Here is a 19460-nt window from a genome sequence, read left to right on the forward strand (position 1 = left end):
TAAATAATATGTTTTGGTTTGTATATATTTTAGCATGGACCACTATAGTATTTATCATAATAACTTTGATCAAACTTAATTCAATGAGAGCTATTACCTATTGTATACATGAACAAATGTAAAGATTAAAAAAATAGTTATTAGTTAAAAATATAATTATCAAGTCACTATAGTGTGGTTAAAATATAGTACACATATTTTATGATTAGCAAAGGTCAAAATTTCTACATTTTTACTTGTTGTCCTAGATGATTATATTTGTAAATGAGTAATATTTTGTATAAAATAAATATTATTGTTTTATACAAATGTTTTTAATCCATATACATTAATTATAAATATTTTTATATTAAAATATTTCAAATATTTAGATTAGAATGATAATTTTTAAATCTTTCTAAATTATAAATAAAAATGAATATTACTTCCTTTACATATGTTTTGTCATCCACAAACATTACTTATAAATATTTTTATATTCAAAATTATTATTTTTTATTTTCTTAAATATTCAAAATAGTATGATAATTTTTTAATCTTTCAAAATTAAAATTAATTTTTTAAGAGTTTCATCTAATTTTTTAAAATATTATTCAAATATTAATCAAATATTAACATATTAACAAATTTTATTTGACATTTTATCATTTTTAAAACTTTATTATTTACTTAATTAAACTAGAATAACTTACGACAAAAACAAGCCACTATGTGGCACTTGTTGTCCTAGTTTTCATGATAATTTTTAGATAGGGTCGTTAACATTTCAAGTTAGAAAGTCTAATTATTGTTGGGTAGTTTTTGATTAAGGAAAATAGGTTTTAACAGGGCACTGAAACCCTTACATAGCATAGAATAGACAAAGAAGAATGATTAAAGTATCAAAAGAATCTAAAAGTAACCAGCTGAAACAACTCCCCACACTAAAGGATAAAACCAGTAAAAAGCTAGGGGGCAAGACAAAAAAACTAGGACTGGCCAAAAAAGCTAGGGCTCCTAGGATATTTCTCTTAGAATTTTTGCTACACTAATATCCAGCTCTAACAATCTACTAGCTGCCTCCTTCATGTTTAAGAGTTCCTGGTCAGGTTCCAGGATGTTCTTCTTCTTCATGCTGGATCTAGTGCACTTCCTCGAGCTATCATTAGGTGTCCTATCCTTTGCACTATGGGGAGCAAGGTCCTCCTCCTCAAAGTATTGTTGGGTAGTTAACATGGGGGAAGAATGTAATTTTGTCTAATCATATATTATAAGTGATATTATAGGATATTTATAATCTTTTGGTTGTCTTTTTACATATCTTAATTACATATGGTTTTTGAGTAGTAAAATTCTATGGGATTTTTTATGTCTCAGTGTCAAAAAGTGGTCATTTCAAAGTGTCATCCAAAACATATTCTCCAATTTACTTTGACAACCAAAACAAATGTAGATTTGATCCAATACTTCTACACACATGCCCTAATAATGGTGCACTATTTATACTAATAAACTTGTGCAATTGTTTCATCACTGACTTTTTTTTTCCCAAAAATCAAGCATCAATTGCTTTATAGGAAATTTTTGGTGTAAATAAGTATTTACTATTCACACTTGCTTAAGTTTACTTAGTTAATGCATTTCCATATAAGTTGTCACGTAGAAACCTAGGAGTTTACATATTCATATGAGTTTTCATGTAGATAACATAGTACTTTGCACTCCAATTCAACGCATGTTTTCTAATACATCTCTTTATGAGATACACCTTTGTATTCTTATCCTCTCATTGTTGCATGCATAATGGAGGACAATCCACTCTTGGGGGACTTGTGCTTAATTGAACTATGCTTATCTCTTGCATGATTCATAGTCATCTTGATTTCCTTTATATACAAGGCACTTCTATGATTTATTCATCCAATTGTCTCATTAATCCATTCTCATTTGATCATATCTTGTCTCTCTTATGCTATGTTTTGTGCTTCTTGATCTTGGCATTTCATTCTTGCCTTAGGAAAGTCCTTACATTGTATAAGAGCCTAAGGCAGATTCTTATGGTAATTTTCTCCTATGCTTTTTAATTTGAAAAATCTTGTGTAACTAATTGGAACATGGACATGGTAATTAGTACTCTTCTCATATCGAAAATTATATATAAATTAATATTAAATAAATTTTTATTATAAAAAATAGTATTGCATATCAAAAGAACTCATTTGCATTAATTTTAGTTGATGCCAATTTCAACTATTCTCAAACCACATCATACATATTGTAAACAATAAAATAAGAATTTAAAACATACATTCTAGATGTAAATTATACATATAAACCACAAAATATATCATCAATGACTTTTTAGTCATAAAACAATAGAGCTATTTTGCACAAAGGTGGATGATCAAAATGGAGATGAAGGAATGAATTAATAGATTCTTAGAAGATCGAGATTTAATTGGTTATTAGTAAGGAAATATTCTAGTTTAACCTTATGAGAGGATAATAATAATAAGTTTATTAATTTGTTAAATTGAATATCAAACAAAAAATGAAATAGATAATTATGAATTTATTTATTTAATAAAATAAACAACTTAGTTAATTCTGATGATGATAATTGAATGATAGTTAATATTAATTGGTATAATAACAATAGTTATGTGAATGATGCTTACTAGGCATTCTTCTTAGAGGCTTGGTACCAAATTTGATTGGATCATGAATGGTTGTGTTCACCCAAAGTCTCCCTCAGCTTTTTTTGTTGTTTGCTTGAAGGATAACTCTTGACCAATTTCCTATGCCAAGACATCTCTTATGGAGGTGTATGGTGATCTAGATGTGGTATAATAAGTAAATTTCTACCAACACTGCAAGTTGGTTTGAAAATTCATTGGCTTTTGGCCTTCTTTTACAAACCTCTATCACTAGGTTATGGATTTGTGTAGACCCTTGGTCCCTAATAATATTTTTTAATCTCATTTTGGCTTTGACATTATAGTGACAAAACACTTAGTCATTATTTAGCAAAGAACAATGCATAGTGCATACCGACTGATCAGAGGGAGCCAAGTGATCAAAGCATGTCAAGCATAAGTCTCCAAAAAAAGCATGCCAAGTAATATGATTAGTTAGTGATGAGAAGATAATATGTGTCATGTCACTCTAGTGCCAAGCAGCCTATACATGTTGAGTGATTTAGGTTCCGAATAATAATTAGTGCCAAGTTCTATAGGACATGAATAACAACGTTCAGAGCACAATGAAGGATGAGCATCAAAGCCTATTGATGTCGAGTGAACAATTTTTAGCATAGATTTTTTTATGGTAAAAAATTTTGTGTAAACCATTTTTGGCTAACATAATCATGAATTATAAGAGACAAGTAGGGAGTCATATTACAAATCCCTATGCAATGCATGCAACTAATTAGATTAAGGGAAACATTAGGTAACAATAAGGATCAACTACAACCATTGATTCTAACCTAATCCATCTCCACCAATATTTATTTAAGAAATGTAAACCCTAAGAATTTTATCAATGCATGAAGAGAAAAATGCTAAGAATTGAGAAGGCATTCATGGTGGCTATGATGGCTATGACAGAGTTATGCAAAGAAGAATTAGTCTAAGAGGAATGGAGACAAGCAGTGAGAGGTTTAAAAAGGATAGATGTAGTTAGAAGGATCAAGAAACAACCAACAAAGAGGAAATCTAAAATCAAGTAGAAAGGTGCTAATGGAAGATTAGGTGTTGAATCATTCTAACAGATGATATAGTGTAAATCTCTTAACCGAGTGGTCCTATCAGGTTATTATAAATCTCTTAACTGACTGCTTAATTAATTGTGAGTTAAAATCTTTTAGCAAGTTGAGACCTAGCAATATTTGAAAGCCTTTAATAAGGCAGACCTCTCACAAGGTAGATCATAGTTTATGGTCAAAACTTTGTAGCCATAATTGGCCACACTTTTCAACTACAGTAGTGAAGATTTGTGGGTGTCATCCCCACCCCAGTTTTACCTTCTCCTTGGAGGGTTTCTGGGTAACCCAAATCTTATGTGTTATGTGTTGATTTACTTTATGTTATGGATGTGATGAATGATTAGTTATTTCAGTTTACATGCAAAGTTAGGAGATGGATTTATGATGAATTATTTTTAAGGTTAAAGTTTTAAAGTGTTGATTCACCCTCCATCCCTCTCAAAACTTACTTTCCCATTGGTATTTCCAATAGTTAGTATCAGAGCATTGTTCTCTAAAAAGGAAATTTTGACAACTTTGGAGGTAATATCTTGAAGATGGAAGTCTACAAGTTGGGAAAGACTATTGAGAACTAGAAGATTGAAATATAGCTTTCCCTCCATCAACCCAAGGAGGCAAGAGATGAACTAAAACATTCATTAAAGAGAAGAAAGGAGATAGATATTCAATAAGACGACACTCAATATCAAGAAGTAGACATTACTAGATTATTTGAGGATGGAAACTTAGAAGAGTTCAATGCAACAATTGCATATTTGATGGGAAAGAACAATACCTAAAGTGAAGAAGTCAAGAACCTAAAAATAGAACAAGAAGCTCAATGAATATTATTGTGTGAGAGAACTAAACTAGGAAAGAAATATGAAGAAGATAGAGCCATGATTGAGGAAGAAAAAATACTTCTAGCTAATAGATTTGAGGAGCAAACATCAAATGTACAAAAGCTTGAAAATGTGCAATTGGATATAATGAATCAATTGATGATTGCAAATCAAGAACTGAATAGTAAAGACATTGAGATTATAACTTTGGAAACATAGAATACTTTACTATAGAATGAATTGAAGGCTAAGAAGGAAAAGCTTAACAAGCCTAGTGAAGCCATCAAGTACTTTGAAAATTTGATGGAACCACCAAGACCAAAGAATGACACTGTTACTTTGGGATATTCTAGTACTAAGCAAGGAGAATCATCTACGAGTGGTGAAAAACACACCCACTTTTCATCACTATGGAACATTGGGTCACACAACAAATATTTATGGGAGCAATAGTGGAAATCAAAACCCTATGTAGAAATTCAAGAGACACTATTGTAAATGCAAGAAGTAAGACATTAGGCACATGAATGTAGGACCAAGACCATCAAAACTCAAAGATTTGAGCTTTATTGTTACAAATGTAAGGAAATATTGACACAAGGCATATGAATGTAGATCCAAGTCCAAGTGAACATCAAACAATCAGACAAAGGGACATCACAATGAAAATTATTATGATTGGGATTACAACACAAGGTATAGTTGTCACTATTGCCGATTATATGGTCATATCCCTAAAAATTGCATTAGGACACATTTTAGAGGCAGTTACAATAGATGGCTAAATGTGATTGTATGCTTTAGTTGTCTTAAGATAGGTCATGTTAACAAAAATTGTTCAACTCAGTCACCTAGACTGAGTAATAAACACAACAAAGGTAAAGAAAAGATAGCTGTTAAGAAGGTAAGGTTTCAGATAAACAAGACATGGAGAAAAAAGGAAGATTGCAACAAAAGATTGCAACACATCAAGTCAAGATGAGGTCACTTCATCCAATGGATTAGGTGATCACATCACCCCAAACTAGGGAATCAAAGGTATGTGTGGAACTAGTATTTGAAATATAATATGATACATTAGTTCCAACTATCCAAGATCTGCAAAGATTATATATGCATGAATTAAGATGCAATGAAGAAGTTAGAAGCAAGACTTATTCTATCATTATGTTGTTTTCTATGTTGTTGTCGAGTACTTATAGTCAAGTAATGGAGATATGTTGGTGATATCAAAGCTCTCTATGTTAGCCTAGCATGTGAAAGTCCTATGATAGTCAAGTTTACAACTATATAAGAATTGTACAATTAATGTTGAATTTAAAGGGTTATATAGTCAATTTTTGACCTATTTGCACCTACAAAAGTTTGAAGAAAATGAAAGCATGAAGGCTATTATAAAAAGGAGATTCAAGTGTTTGTGAACTAGATTCTACTGTAATTCAACATCGTTCATCAGATTTGAAAGGTATTTAGCTTGTGCTGAGTTACACTGTTTCATATTTTGCAAACCCTAAAGAATAATTGTGGTAGCTAGTTCTTCAATAGTAAGGAAAGAGGGGAAGGAAGTTTTCAACATTCAATTAATTAGCAATGATGTGAGACAACCTCCACCCCATGCAATTCTTGAGATTGCATATAAGGGAGATCTATCTAGTGCGTTATCCATGATACCACCAAAGGTGCTAAGGATTTAGGATGTACGATGTTGCTATACTGGGAAGATTAGAATAGTTGGAGACATGGAAATTAGGGAAACCTACCAGAAATTGTGTGATAATGGTGTTTTGAGGGAAGAAAATAAGATTATCAAGCGAAAAGGGTTGACAAGTGCCCTAGAATTTCCTTAAGGTTTCAAAACTTAATGAATTAAGATTGTATTGAGCCGTATACATGATAACCAGATTTGGTTAGAGAATTGACCAATTAGAATCTCAAAAAGGATTGTTCATAGAGTATTAGGGTACCCTACCCTAGATAGATCAAAAAGTATGAGAAGTGATACGAAGGAAGTTATTGAAAAGAACACTGGAGCCATGTGAAACAAAAGAGGGATGCCAATTGATATAATTTCAGATCCTTTGATAGCATTTATAGTCAAAGTTATTGTGCACAAATTCTTTCAGTCAAGTTGACTGAATAGTGTTTCCTACATGGCAGTTGACCTTGGCTACAAGATTGTTAAACGTAATCATTATTATGATCTAGTTGAGTTGTAGCTTCAACAACTCTTAGAAAATTTGGAAGCCATTAGGAAGGCCAAAATTCCATCATGTAAGTTTCATTCATTGATTGTTTTCATATTCTTTTATGTGTAGAACACTTTTCCCACTTTTGGTAAAGTTGTTTAGAAGATAAACAAACTAGTTACTTAGCAGATAACAAATTTTATTGAACAACTAGGAGATAATTTTGATTCTATTATGACAAGCTATTTTGATGATTTCAAGAAGTCAATGAAACAATGGTTAAGAATACCTATATCCTTAGTAGAAAAAAACTAGAATGATATTTGTTTTCTAGTGGATGTTAACTACACATATGTGCAAGCAGCTATACCAAGGGTTAGATGGCTGAGACCCTTCCCATATGAAGTAAATGTTGATGAGGCTTTAGAAGCCATTACTACACTATTGGTAGAGGAGATTGACAAGGATGATACATCATTTGGCAATTATGAGGAGGTAAAGTCTAGAATAACTATTAACTTGCAGACTAGCTCTGTCATAAGAAAAAAGAATAAGATTGTAAATAAATTGAAAGAGAAGTTTGGAGAAGGTGTAGGAGAAGAACAAGATGAAGAGGAAGAACAAGAAAAAGAAAAAGGTCAAGGACTTTTGGAACTTACTCAAGGTTTGGGTGAAGATAAAGATGCTAATGAAGAAGGTGTTGAGGAAGAAGAAGAAGAGGTAGCACCTAAGGCAATTAAGAAGAAGAGAAAAGAAAATAAATAGGAAGTGGAGTAACTAGAGATGATTGTGAAGTAGTCACAACAAAATCTAGATGTACCTTTAACAAGGTCAAGTACAAGGGAAGCCACTACACAAGAAAAAGAAGTTACTAAGGAAAAAGGGAAGAGAGGAAGTCTTATAGCAGAGCCAAGCCAATCTCCTAAGAAGCTAAGGAGGAACTATAAGCTTCAAGAGAATTCAAATGAGGAGAAGATAGAATTTGATGACTTCAGTCAATTCAAAGTGGTAAGCCACAACCCTTCATTAGATATAGATAATATATGTGAAAATGTTTTTAAAAATGCATATTTATCAGGCTTTTCACATATAGATTTTGATAAGCTAGGGAGTGTGGATAAAAATAATGTAGAAGAGGCCATATATGACATGATGGTAATGTTTAAGTCCACTCTCTAGAGATTGCCAACTCCATACCAAAGAGCTTATATGATAGAGTTGAGAAAAAGCGGAACTTCAGTTTGACCACTGAGAGACAAATCAGAGAGGCTACATTAGCCCAAGTCATGCCTTCTTTGGACAAGTATATGATTGCTAAAGAAATGGTGAAACACAAAGAAAAATTCACTCCTAAATATTGAGCATTCCAAATACTGAAGAATCAAGTAGAAGATGTGGTAACCAAGAGCACATTGATTTGGAAATCTATTTATGGAACCTTATCCAAAAAAGCTATAACTAAGAAAGGAGAGAAAAAAAGAGGGAGACATAGCAAAAGATATTTTAGAAAAGGAAGGTACTATGGAGGAGACAAAAGAAATAATTGAGGAAAATAATGGGATGCACAAGATGTTCAAATGTTGAGTGCTAGTCCCCCACATGCAGACCAAGAGAGTCAACATGAATAAGTTATTATCAAGGATGTTCATGATAATACATCTCAAAATGTTAATCCTTTGACTAATGATGATTTGAAGAAGTTACAAAAAGACTCTACCAATGCATCTATTCCATGCATGACCCCATTATTGGTGAGAGTACATGAAATAAAGAAAGTAGAAAATGCATATGCAAGGGAGAACCAACAAGTGGTAAAGGAGAAAGAGACATAGGATCTATAGAAAGATCAAAGTGTAAACCTTGAACAAAAAGATGATACCACCAAGACACTATCTGCTATGTCTACCACAGTCATTTAGATGAAAGAGGTAGAGGCACAACCATCAACTACATCATTGTTGAGCCTAAATAGTTCAGGTTTACCAGCTATAGCAATCATTGACAAGGATGGAATTGAAGGAAAAAAAGGGTAAGGAAGAAAGTTTGAATAAATATATTTGTAACTTTATCTTCATTCACTTGATGCAACAAGTGACAATTGGGATGCAACTTTGAAGATGATTTTGGAGCTACAAAAGCAATTTTTTGGACAACCACATTGTAAGTGTACCACCCACATGACATTGTGTCAAAAGGGGGGATTATACAATTTTGAAGAAGTTTTTTTCAACATAGATATCTACTCAGAAGGAATCAGAGAATAGAAATAAAGCATTTACTCAAGGGGAGTAAACCACAAAGGTAACCTCAATAATTTTGCAAATTTTGAAGTTCTGAAGATTTTGTATAGAAGTCAACCAGAGAAGCTCTGACATTGTCCAACTTATACATGAAGGAATATGCATGCCATGAAAAAGTGTTTTTGCCACTCATGTCAAAGGGGGAGATTGTTAATCATATTTTGTTTTTGAAATTATAGTGATAAAACACTTAGCCATTATTTAGCAAAGAGCGGTGCATAGTGCATGCCAAGTGATTAGAACAAGTTGAACAATCAGTGTGAGCCAAGTGATCAAATCATACTGAGAATAAGTCTCCAAAAAAAGCATGCCAAGTAATATGATTAGTCAGTGCCAAGAAAATAGTATGTTCCGAGTCACTCTAGTGCTGAGCAGTCTATACATGTCGAGTGATTTAGGTGCCAAACAACAGTTAGTGTTGAGTTCTACATGAATCGAATAATAACATTCATAGCATAGTGAAGACCGAGCATTAGACCCTATTGATGTTAAGTGAATAGTTTTTGGCATAGATGTTTGTTATGGCATAAATTTCTATGTAAACTATTTTTGGTTGACATAATCATGAATTTATGATTATAAGAGATAAGTATGGAGTCATATTATGATTCCCTATGCAATGCATGAAACCAATCAAATTAAGGGAAATATTAGGCGACAATAAGGATCAACCATAGCCAATTTTGACCTAATCCATCTCCACCAATATTTATTTAAGAAAGGTAAACCCTAAGAATTTTATCAATGCATGAGGAGATGAATACTAAGAATTGAGAAGGCACTCATGGTGGCTATGATGGCTATAACTGAGTTATGCAAATCAATTTTAGTTTAAGAGGAATAGAGACAAGTAGTGAGAGGTTTAAAAAGGATAGATCTGGTCAAAAGGATCAAGAAACAACCAGCAAAGAGGAGATCTAACATCAAGCAAAAAGGTGCTAACTGAAGATCAGTTGTTGAGTCATTCTAATAGGTGATACAGAGTAGATCTATTAACCAAGTAGTCCTAACAAGCTATTGTAAATATCTTAACTAAATGCTTACTTAATTATGAGTTAAAATCCTTTAGAAAGGTGAGACCTAATAGTCATTGTAAGCCTTTAACATGTTAGGCCCCTCACAAGGCAGATCATAGTTTATGGTCAAAACTTTGTAGCCATAATTGGCCACACTTTTCAACTACAGTAGTGAAGATTTATGGGTGTCATCCCTACCCTTTGTTTTACCTTATCCTTGGAGGGTTTCTAGGTAACCAAAATTTGATGTGTTATGTGTTTATTTACTTTATTCTATGTATGTAATGAATGGTTAGTTATTTCAATTTACATGCAAATTTATAAGATGGATGTATGGTGAATTGTTTTTAAGGTTAAAGTTTGAAAGTGTTGATTCACCCCCCTCAAAACTTATTTTCCCATTGGTATTTCCAACAATATCAAGATTTCCATTGTGTAAAGGGATTTTTTATTGCTCCTTTTGTTTCTTACAAAGAATAGGATTTTGTGCTTAGCAAGTTATTAGTTTGGAAGACCCACGTCTCTCTTAGCCAAACCTTAGATAGTTTCCTTTAATCCTCTTACAAAATCACTTAGTGTGCATCCAATGTGGGTTCATATCTCACATCTTTCCCTTCACATTTTGAGAACTCTTGTTTTTATGCCATTAGTAATTCTATTGGTCATTTTATAATGGTGGATGAGACTATGATCAGTATGGATCTCATTATCTTTGCACAAATTTTGGTGGACATTGATATCTACATACCTCTCCTTAGATATATGATTCTTTTTGCGAGTGTTGGTTTTGTTTCTTTTATTTATCCTTGTTAAATGTTTCATCTATATGGGCAAGTACACTAAGATGTCATGCAAAAAGGGGGGTATAAGTGGCCTCTTTTTTTCTTCTAAAATCAGGTAAAACTAAATTTCTAAGAGAAATTCAAGGGCCTTGAACTCAAAATTAGAAGATATATAAACAAAATGAATTATAGTACTCTAAATCTAGTTCCTAAAATACTAAGGTTTTTATAATAATGGATAATATTAAGAAGGTCATCCCTCCACACACTAAAAATGTTCCAATTTTTTTAAGAAAAATAAAACATAGTTGTTTTTGTGAGCTCAAAAAAGATGTAGTTAGATTTTATTATTTTAAAAAATCATTTGGTAAAATTATAGGTAAGAGTGAAATCTAAAAGAACTACGCATATATATATTTTTGTAATAATATGTCGAGTACTTTTTTAATATGATTTTTGAAGTGTCTGCATCCTAAAATGTGGTATGTATGTTCATGTGTTGGGTATAACTTGCATCAAAATAATAAAAAATAATTTTTTTTAATAATTTATAGATACAAGTGTGGAACAATAATATGTAAATTATTTTTTAATTGGTCAATAAGATCAAAAGTGTTAAAAAAGTTGTAGACATTTGCATGTGAGGCTTGTCAAGATATTATTAAAGAAAAAATGATTTTACTATGTTAATGCACTATCTAAATATAGATTCCACTATGGTAAATAAAATTAGATCTCACTGGATTTATCTTTCTCCATTTCTCTCTCACCATGCACTTTCTCTCCTCCTCACTTCATATCGCCCCTCTCCCCCCCTCCCTCTTTGATATTTCCTTTGAAGTCCCCATTCTTTGATTTGTTCTTTCAATGCCATCCATCATGATCTTCCAATCTTCATCATGGTGATATTCTTCTACCACCTATTTAAACTACCAAGACCTCCCTCAAGTAGTTAAGTTCTTTCTATAAGGTACCAAGCTCTTATACCAATTATTCAACATGTCAAATAATTGAGAGTGGAGAAAATTAACTATTCCTATCACTTTTCATGAGCTTTGTTAAAATTATATAAATATAAACTATATTGAAAATTAAAACTAATAAAATATTGAAAGAATAAAAATAATAAACACCATGACACTAGACATAACATGAAAAATCAAGATAGGAAAAATTAATGAAAAACCTAATTCTTGTGAATATAAACTCTAGCTAAGGTGACAATAGTTAAGGTGATTTCTACAAGCTACCACTTTTGGTATGCTCATTATAGGTAGGCTCATAACCAATTGGACTAGTTAGGTTGATAAAATATATTTATTACAATAAGGCCTTACACAAAAAATATGAACTGACAAGGTTACATCTATAGATGTACAAAATGATAACTTCTTAGTGATCTCCATGGCAACATTAAAAAATTGATGCCAATCACAAGACCTATTCTTAATTTGGACCCTGGTAAAGATAGTCTATAGGAATCTAACATAATATTCCTTTAGTGTTACTCTTTTTAAGTACACAGCACCATACATTTTTTTTAAAGGTTTTAAAATAGTCCTAATCTTAAATTTGATCTAATATTACTCAAAACTCAAGAATTGTGAAATATGACACGTATCGACGATATAAATGCAACCCATGAATTTAAAGAAGAGAATGTCTAACGTAATCAGAACATTGCACTATCAAAGTCTCTTGACATATCACTCCACTTGGACAAGAGAGTGGTAAACATAAAATAACGAAGGATATAAATTAAATATTATTTTCACTCGCACTCACATGCACGCACGCCTGCGCGCACACACAAACACATCACATCACATCCCTGCATTTAACCTCTTCTATCCAATTATTAGTACAAATGCACCACTCTGTCTGATAAATGCATAGTTATATTTTGCAAATGCATAGTTATGGTTGATGTATGTCCATCAAAATTGAATGGATGTGCAGTTATATTGAACAAATGTGCATCAACATTGAACAAATGTGCATTTTTGCTTGACATATGCACATCAACATTGAATGGATGCATGGTTATATCAAACAAATGTGTTTCAACATTGAATGGATGCATGATTATATTGAACAGATGCACAATTATAAGAAATAGATGCACGATTCTATCATTTTCTTGGTTTTGTGCCTCACTATTCAATATCTTGTGGTTGGTTTTCTTTGTTGGTTGATCCTATTGGCTTTGTTTATGTTACATGACTTTTCTAAGATGCCTTGACTTGTGTAACTTTGCATGGCTTGTATATTAGATTTGGAGTAGGGTAGGAAACCCTAGGTGAGTGGCTCACCATAGATGTTGGGCCCAGAAGTGGTTGTTGGAGGATCCTATGCCCTACACAAGCTGGTTCTATAAGAGAGTTGGATAATAAGTGATAACATAATAAAATGAATGGGTTGGGCATGAGTTTCACACATTAATAAAGATTAAGTTTGAGTATTGTTGGAGTACTTGAAGAGGGGTCAATTTGTGCAGAACATGCTACCTGACTCAAGGGAAGGATCTCATCATTACTAGGCCATGCATATCCTGTTGGAGTACTCAAGGAAAGGGCATTCTGTGCAGTAGGATGGTCCTTGTCTTAGGGGAATGATCCCAACATTGTGGGTATGTATGATGAAACTCACCTAGATGTGGTTGAATCCCTCACTCTGCTTATGCCTCTAGTTGTACATTTTCTTTATGATTTCATTTTGGGCTTTATGCTTTTGTGTTTCTTATGTTACCCTTGTACTTGATTTTGGGTATAAGACTTAGACTACCTTATAAGCCTAGGTGGATCATGGTTTTGTCTCCTAGCTCGGGGGAGTGGTTCCTTATGGTTCCACATGGTTGGGTGGCAAAATAAGAGGTTTTTTCATGGCTTGCATTAGAGTTCTTTCTTGGAGATATGCTTGGATGATGCTTATAGATGCTTATAGATGTTCATGTTACTTGCATTAATATAAATTATGAACATTGATGTAATTTGATGTAATTTTGTGTTTGGTTCTTGAAAATTATATGTACAAAAACTGTATGTCTTTTATATAATTCAACTTGGTATTTATGTATGATGGTCATTACTTATGTTATCAACTTGATTTATGTAAATCATGATGTATATCTTGTTATAGTCAATGTTCTTGATTATCCCCATCACAAGATTAGATTGATCAACTATAAAGATGCTATGATATTTGCATTTTATATTTAAGAACTATATAATCTTCATGACAATAACACTAATGCACAGAATAACTTAAGTAGTAAACTATGAATGTTAAGAGAACTAAATATGACTTTATATCTATGATTAATGAGCTTCACAGGAAAGACTATTTAAAAAAAATTCTACTCATCAAACTTATCAACTTTGGCCTATTATTTTGGGTTCGAGGGGCATTACAAAAAGATAATGCAAGAGAGATTGTTAGAGTAAGAGATTTTCAAAATGGAAGTTCAAATATGAATATAGCAAGTTTTTATTCACCTACAATCTCTAGGCTAGCAATACATTATATTGATAAGATGCATGAAGTGCAACCCATCAACATTCAGGAGAGTTGAGAATCTTCACAGGACACTAGTGCATTGTGTACATGTTTGTGTGTAGCACATTCTTTAGGGAAAAAATTATCTCAGTTATATGAAATGGTGTTACTTTGGTAAATATACTTACATTGTATCCAAGTGTCGTATAATTTAACAAATACTTCTTATTGCATGAGTTAAAATGGCTCTATATTGATTGTTTCATAAAATAAGCTATTTGGTAAAAGTCTTGCAAATAGGCTAACAAGTGACGTGGGTTTGACCTTGGATGAAACTTTGTGATTAACCTTGTGTTCGCATGCAACTTCTTAAGTGGGTTTTGTGCTTAAATTTAAGTAGTTAAGTGATCCCATGGACATTTTAAATTGTCTAAAAAGGATAGTTTAGAATCTGTAGCTATTTTGGTGGAGCAACTATTCTTTACTGATTGAAATTAAGCTAGAGGAAAAGAGGAGGAGCTGAAAATAAATAGTTGTCGCTTATTGCCAAAAAATGCCACGTGGCTCCACAAACTCATTTCCCTCTTATTTTTTAAGATTTTATTTCTATTTTTTGTATGTAAAATTATTACTCAAATAATTAATTTTCTAAAATATATATATTAATTATTACGCAAAATATATATTCATGGGGTCACTAGCTCCACAATTATTTCCTAAAAAATTGAGCAGACACTGCTAGCCAAAATAAACTAAGTAGTAACATGAGAACATGCTCTAAGCATGCTTGAACCAAAGTAATGTTGCAATGAATGACCTCCTAAGAAATATCGATACTTCATCCTTAAACACTCAATAAAAACTCTATTAAATACACTCAAAATAAAAAATTACCCATGAAAATATCATCTCAATACTAAGTAAACTCCAACATACTAGTCACTTCCATAATATAAATATAGTTCCTTGAATCTTATGAAAAGTTAACTAAAAACCCAAAATATCCTCTGCAAGCAAAATCTAGGGTAGGCAAAATCTAGGGTAGGTGGTGTTCGATTAAAACATAAAGAGAAACGATAGTGTGATTTTTAACTTATACCGTTAAAAACAGGTCACCAACCGTTAATTATATTGCTGGCCAAGATGGACCGTTGATGCTGATGAATTGATGAACTCATACTTATCTCATCTTTTGCTGATGTCAAATCAGAACCTTCCAAGTTCCAATCCTCTACCAAATCAAACAGAGAGAAATTTCCAAACTTTATCCTTTTTAAGTCTCTCTTCAAGTGTGGACAACAAAAGTAGGATATCTATAGCTTGTCAATCTTAAAGTTAATTACAATCAGATCTTGTCGATTTGATCCTTCAAATTTACGCGTGTTTACTTACGTGTTCTTTGGCGTGAAATTTTAGTCGACGTCAAATTAAATCCGATATAAATCTTGATTTTGTTTTATTGTCTTTATGAGCGCATTTCGAATGACATAATCAAACCAGACCATTCCGTCACTTTTCGAATGCCTTGCTATTTAGAAAATTAAAGTGGTCCCTTCATGGATATATTATTTTAAATTTTCAGTTTTCAGATTGAATTAATGTGAAGAAAAAGGTTGGTAATATTCTATTTGATTGTAAATATTAAATTCTCCTCAGATCGATCTCTTTTATATATAGAATAATATGTTTTAACAATTTTTCTAATTGGTTTTGGAAATATCTAATAAATGTTAATGGATAGAAATTTTTTTTAGATTTTAATATTAAAATTTGATGGTTGTTCATATTGATAGATATAAAAAATTATAAATTATATATTTACAGTTACATATCTAAATATATTATTCAATTATATTGGCTAAACATCATTTTCATTGATTAGTTAAATTTATAATTTAAGAAATAAATTAAAATATTTAATGCATGGCTATCATCTTTTATTTAATTAAGAATAAGAAACACTCAACAAGAAATCAAGCAACATCTATTGTTAAAGAACATTCTAAGTACACTCTTTAATAGTCACATAAACTTACTTTATCTACAAACAAGGTAGCAACATGTGTTCTCTTCTTCCATTGATGCTTATTGTCATTTAACTTGTCACTCACTTTTTTTCCCAATTCAAAATTAAATATGACACAAAGATTCTTAAAATCCTTATATACAAAGTCTGATAATGATTTTTTCTACTCAATCCTACTACAATCAAATGTAAATTTAGCGAAACATGAATTGTATATAATAAATACCTTAACTTCATTATAGCTTTATTTCAAAAGTTAAGATAGTATTAGATAGTGAGGATGCATTTCATTTGACTATTATATTTTGGTCATCATTAAACATCACACACCAAAGAAGAAATTAAGCTTACAAAAACAAGTCAACTTTAACTATTTAACACTTTTAGACTAGAAAGCAAACCTTAGTATATGATAATCTTTATTGTTTCTATTTTACTACAAGTTCAATTACAATATAGAATTTTGTTGTTAAACTTAATTTATACTATATTACAGTATATATTATACAAATTTACTCATAATGCTACCAATCAAATAATCAATTTTAATAAATCTAATATTTAGTTTGATTATTATATTATCTCCCGACTAAATTTGTCCCTCCAGTCGCACATCTTAAAAACTTCTACGTCAATGTCAATTCTGTTATACAAAATAATGATTCTTTGAGAAAAAAGTCAAGATTTATAGTTTAAATAATCACCCACCCCAGAAGGAAAAGCTACATCAACAATCACCTAATTGGTTCAGCACATTTGTGGAAAACGACATGAATTCATATTTTAAAGCATTGTTACTATCAATTGTATACAAACATAACAGGCGATCTACCAAAACAGGGAAAATGCGTTCAAACAAACGAATACAATTCGGTGATTTCCCACAGCATCCATAATAATAACAATAATTTTCTTTGAAAGGGAGCTCAAGGAGGATGCTCCGCCCCCTTTTTATGTCTACAACAAATCAAAGAAAACGATGTAATTACAGACAAGATTCGTACCGTTGGTAATACTAGACCTTCAAAGTTGCATTTGAGTCAATCACTAATAGAAACTCGAAAGAGATTGAAAGTGAAAGAAATCACGTTTCACCAATCTGGGAATGCCATACATTGGCTCTCTCAAATCCATTTCTACCCAAATGATAATCTTGAATTGTCTGCACTATCTCTTGTCTGCTGTTCATCACAAATGGTCCATGCTGTACCACTGGCTCATTTAATGGCTGCCCTCCAATTATTACGAATCTGCAGGGCTTTTTATCAACATTATTGTTCCACACACTCAACCCATCTCCACTGCTCAATAAGAGTGTGTGATGAGCACCCACTGCTGATGAATTTGGAGCACCAAATGTGGCCTCACCATCCAAGACATACACAAATGCATTCCAACTCTCTGGAATTGCCTGATGAAGTACAACATCTGCCTCCACTGTGAAATCCAAATACATAGTGGGAGTTCTGGTATAGACAGGAGATTTGATGCCCAAAGCTTCTCCTGCTATAACAGTTGCCTTCACTCCATCTCTTTCAACTTTGGGAATGTCTTTCCCCTGAAGTTCTTGATATTTAGGCTCAATCCTGACCAGGTCGTAAAAAGCAATAGCTTTATAAACATGAAAATATGAAAAGAGGTTACTTGATATGCTATGAATATTGAGGTTGTAAGAAGGCACTCACATCTTGTCTTTGGCAGCGAGATTAACCCACAACTGCAAACCATGTTGCAATCCTGGTCCAGCTGGCATTTCAGAGTGGACAATACCCCTGCCAGCAGTCATCCACTACAAGTACAGAGTACATTGCAATAGAAGAGCCATCGGTACATTGTAAAGCATCATAGAAAAGAGTGAAGTAATTAAACAACAAGAACAGGGGACTTAATGATAGGAGATAGTCAAAACCTGGAGATCACCGGCCTTGATTGTGCCCTTGTGTCCTACAAAGTCCTCATGCGTCAAGGCTCCCTGTGTTTCAAAAGACAAACAACATATTCTCTCACAAATTATTGATTGCAATTTGATATATCATCAAATCAAAACAAAACAAATTATCAATATTTAATCTCACATGCTCCCTAGTACAGCTATTTCCTTTTTAAGGAATACATCAATTTTCAGTCTTGATGCACTGAAAAGGGGGAAACAAAGAGGAAGAAAGGATGGTACCTCGAGCATGTATGTCACTGTCTCGAAACCTGCCCAAAATGTATTACCAAATCATAAATGATGATGAAGAGAGCAAAGAAAATAGAACTGAAAGATGAAAGGATCCAAGCATATTGATATAAAAATACCTCTGTGAGGATGGTCTGGAAAACCAGCAGGAGCACTTACTGCAACACCCATCAACAAACATGACTTGTTAGATGAAATACAAACATGCTTGTTACCTCAAATTTTTTTAGGGTAGAGACCAACCAACCTGAGAATTCATCGAGTAACAGAAATGGATCCAAAAACTTCAACTCTGGTCTGTTCACAATTAGAGAGAGAGAAGAATGAAAGAGGGAATGATTCTAATAATGAAGTCTACCAGATCAAGCAATCTAAAAGACTGAAAATTAAAATTCTAAACAATTATTTTGAAAGAAAATAGAAATATTGGGTACCTGCCAATGCTGCGCCTGACAATGGCGCCATCTCCTTCGTATTGTTGTCTGGCCAACACCACCTTCGCCACAATCCGTGCTTTTGCAAAAGGAGTCATCTTACTCATCCTTCCCCAAAATTCCAAACTATTTCTTTACAAATATTGAGATGTCTCGTAATTGACGACTTCTTCCCCCAGCGAATAAGATATGCAATTGCATGGCGGTGTCACCGTAGCTGCTGACGGTCTAGTAATGTCATGATATGTGATTGCGTCAAATGTACGTATGCCAGACAAACACGAACATATGAGTGGTCTCTTTCAATAAGGTAGCCATCGCACTAGAAGGTGCGATGGTGGGCCGAAGTGATGTTAGTGAGAGTCTCGTTAAAAGTTGTGCAAATATACTAATGTCTATTTTTTTTTCGATTACCGAGATGTTATCGGCTTTTTTTGGGTATGCATTTGAAGTATTTTATTGGCAGCGTCTAC

The 19460-nt window shown here is 32.5% G+C and overlaps 1 protein-coding gene across 2 annotated transcripts; it reads right to left on the reverse strand.

Annotated features, from left to right (window-relative positions):
- Positions 1 to 17217: 17217 nt before the first annotated feature.
- LOC149557239 (pirin-like protein) lies at positions 17218 to 19148 on the reverse strand. Of its 2 annotated transcripts, XM_089831955.1 has the most exons (7): positions 18988 to 19148; positions 18801 to 18850; positions 18673 to 18711; positions 18545 to 18573; positions 18281 to 18343; positions 18057 to 18160; positions 17218 to 17957 (listed from the first exon to the last, which is right to left on the reverse strand). In XM_089831955.1, the coding sequence occupies exons 1-7, from the start codon at positions 19092 to 19094 to the stop codon at positions 17456 to 17458; spliced, it is 894 nt and encodes a 297-aa protein (XP_089688081.1). In that variant the 5' UTR covers positions 19095 to 19148; the 3' UTR covers positions 17218 to 17455. The 2 variants fall into 2 exon arrangements, with proteins under 2 accessions (XP_089688081.1, XP_089688082.1); XM_089831956.1 differs by lacking the exon at positions 18673 to 18711.
- Between the last annotated feature and the right edge of the window lie 312 nt (positions 19149 to 19460).

Source organism: Cupressus sempervirens, chromosome 5, assembly GCF_028749045.1.
Source record: "Cupressus sempervirens isolate cs-2001-9-10 chromosome 5, ASM2874904v1, whole genome shotgun sequence".
Classification (NCBI taxonomy): domain Eukaryota; kingdom Viridiplantae; phylum Streptophyta; class Pinopsida; order Cupressales; family Cupressaceae; genus Cupressus; species Cupressus sempervirens.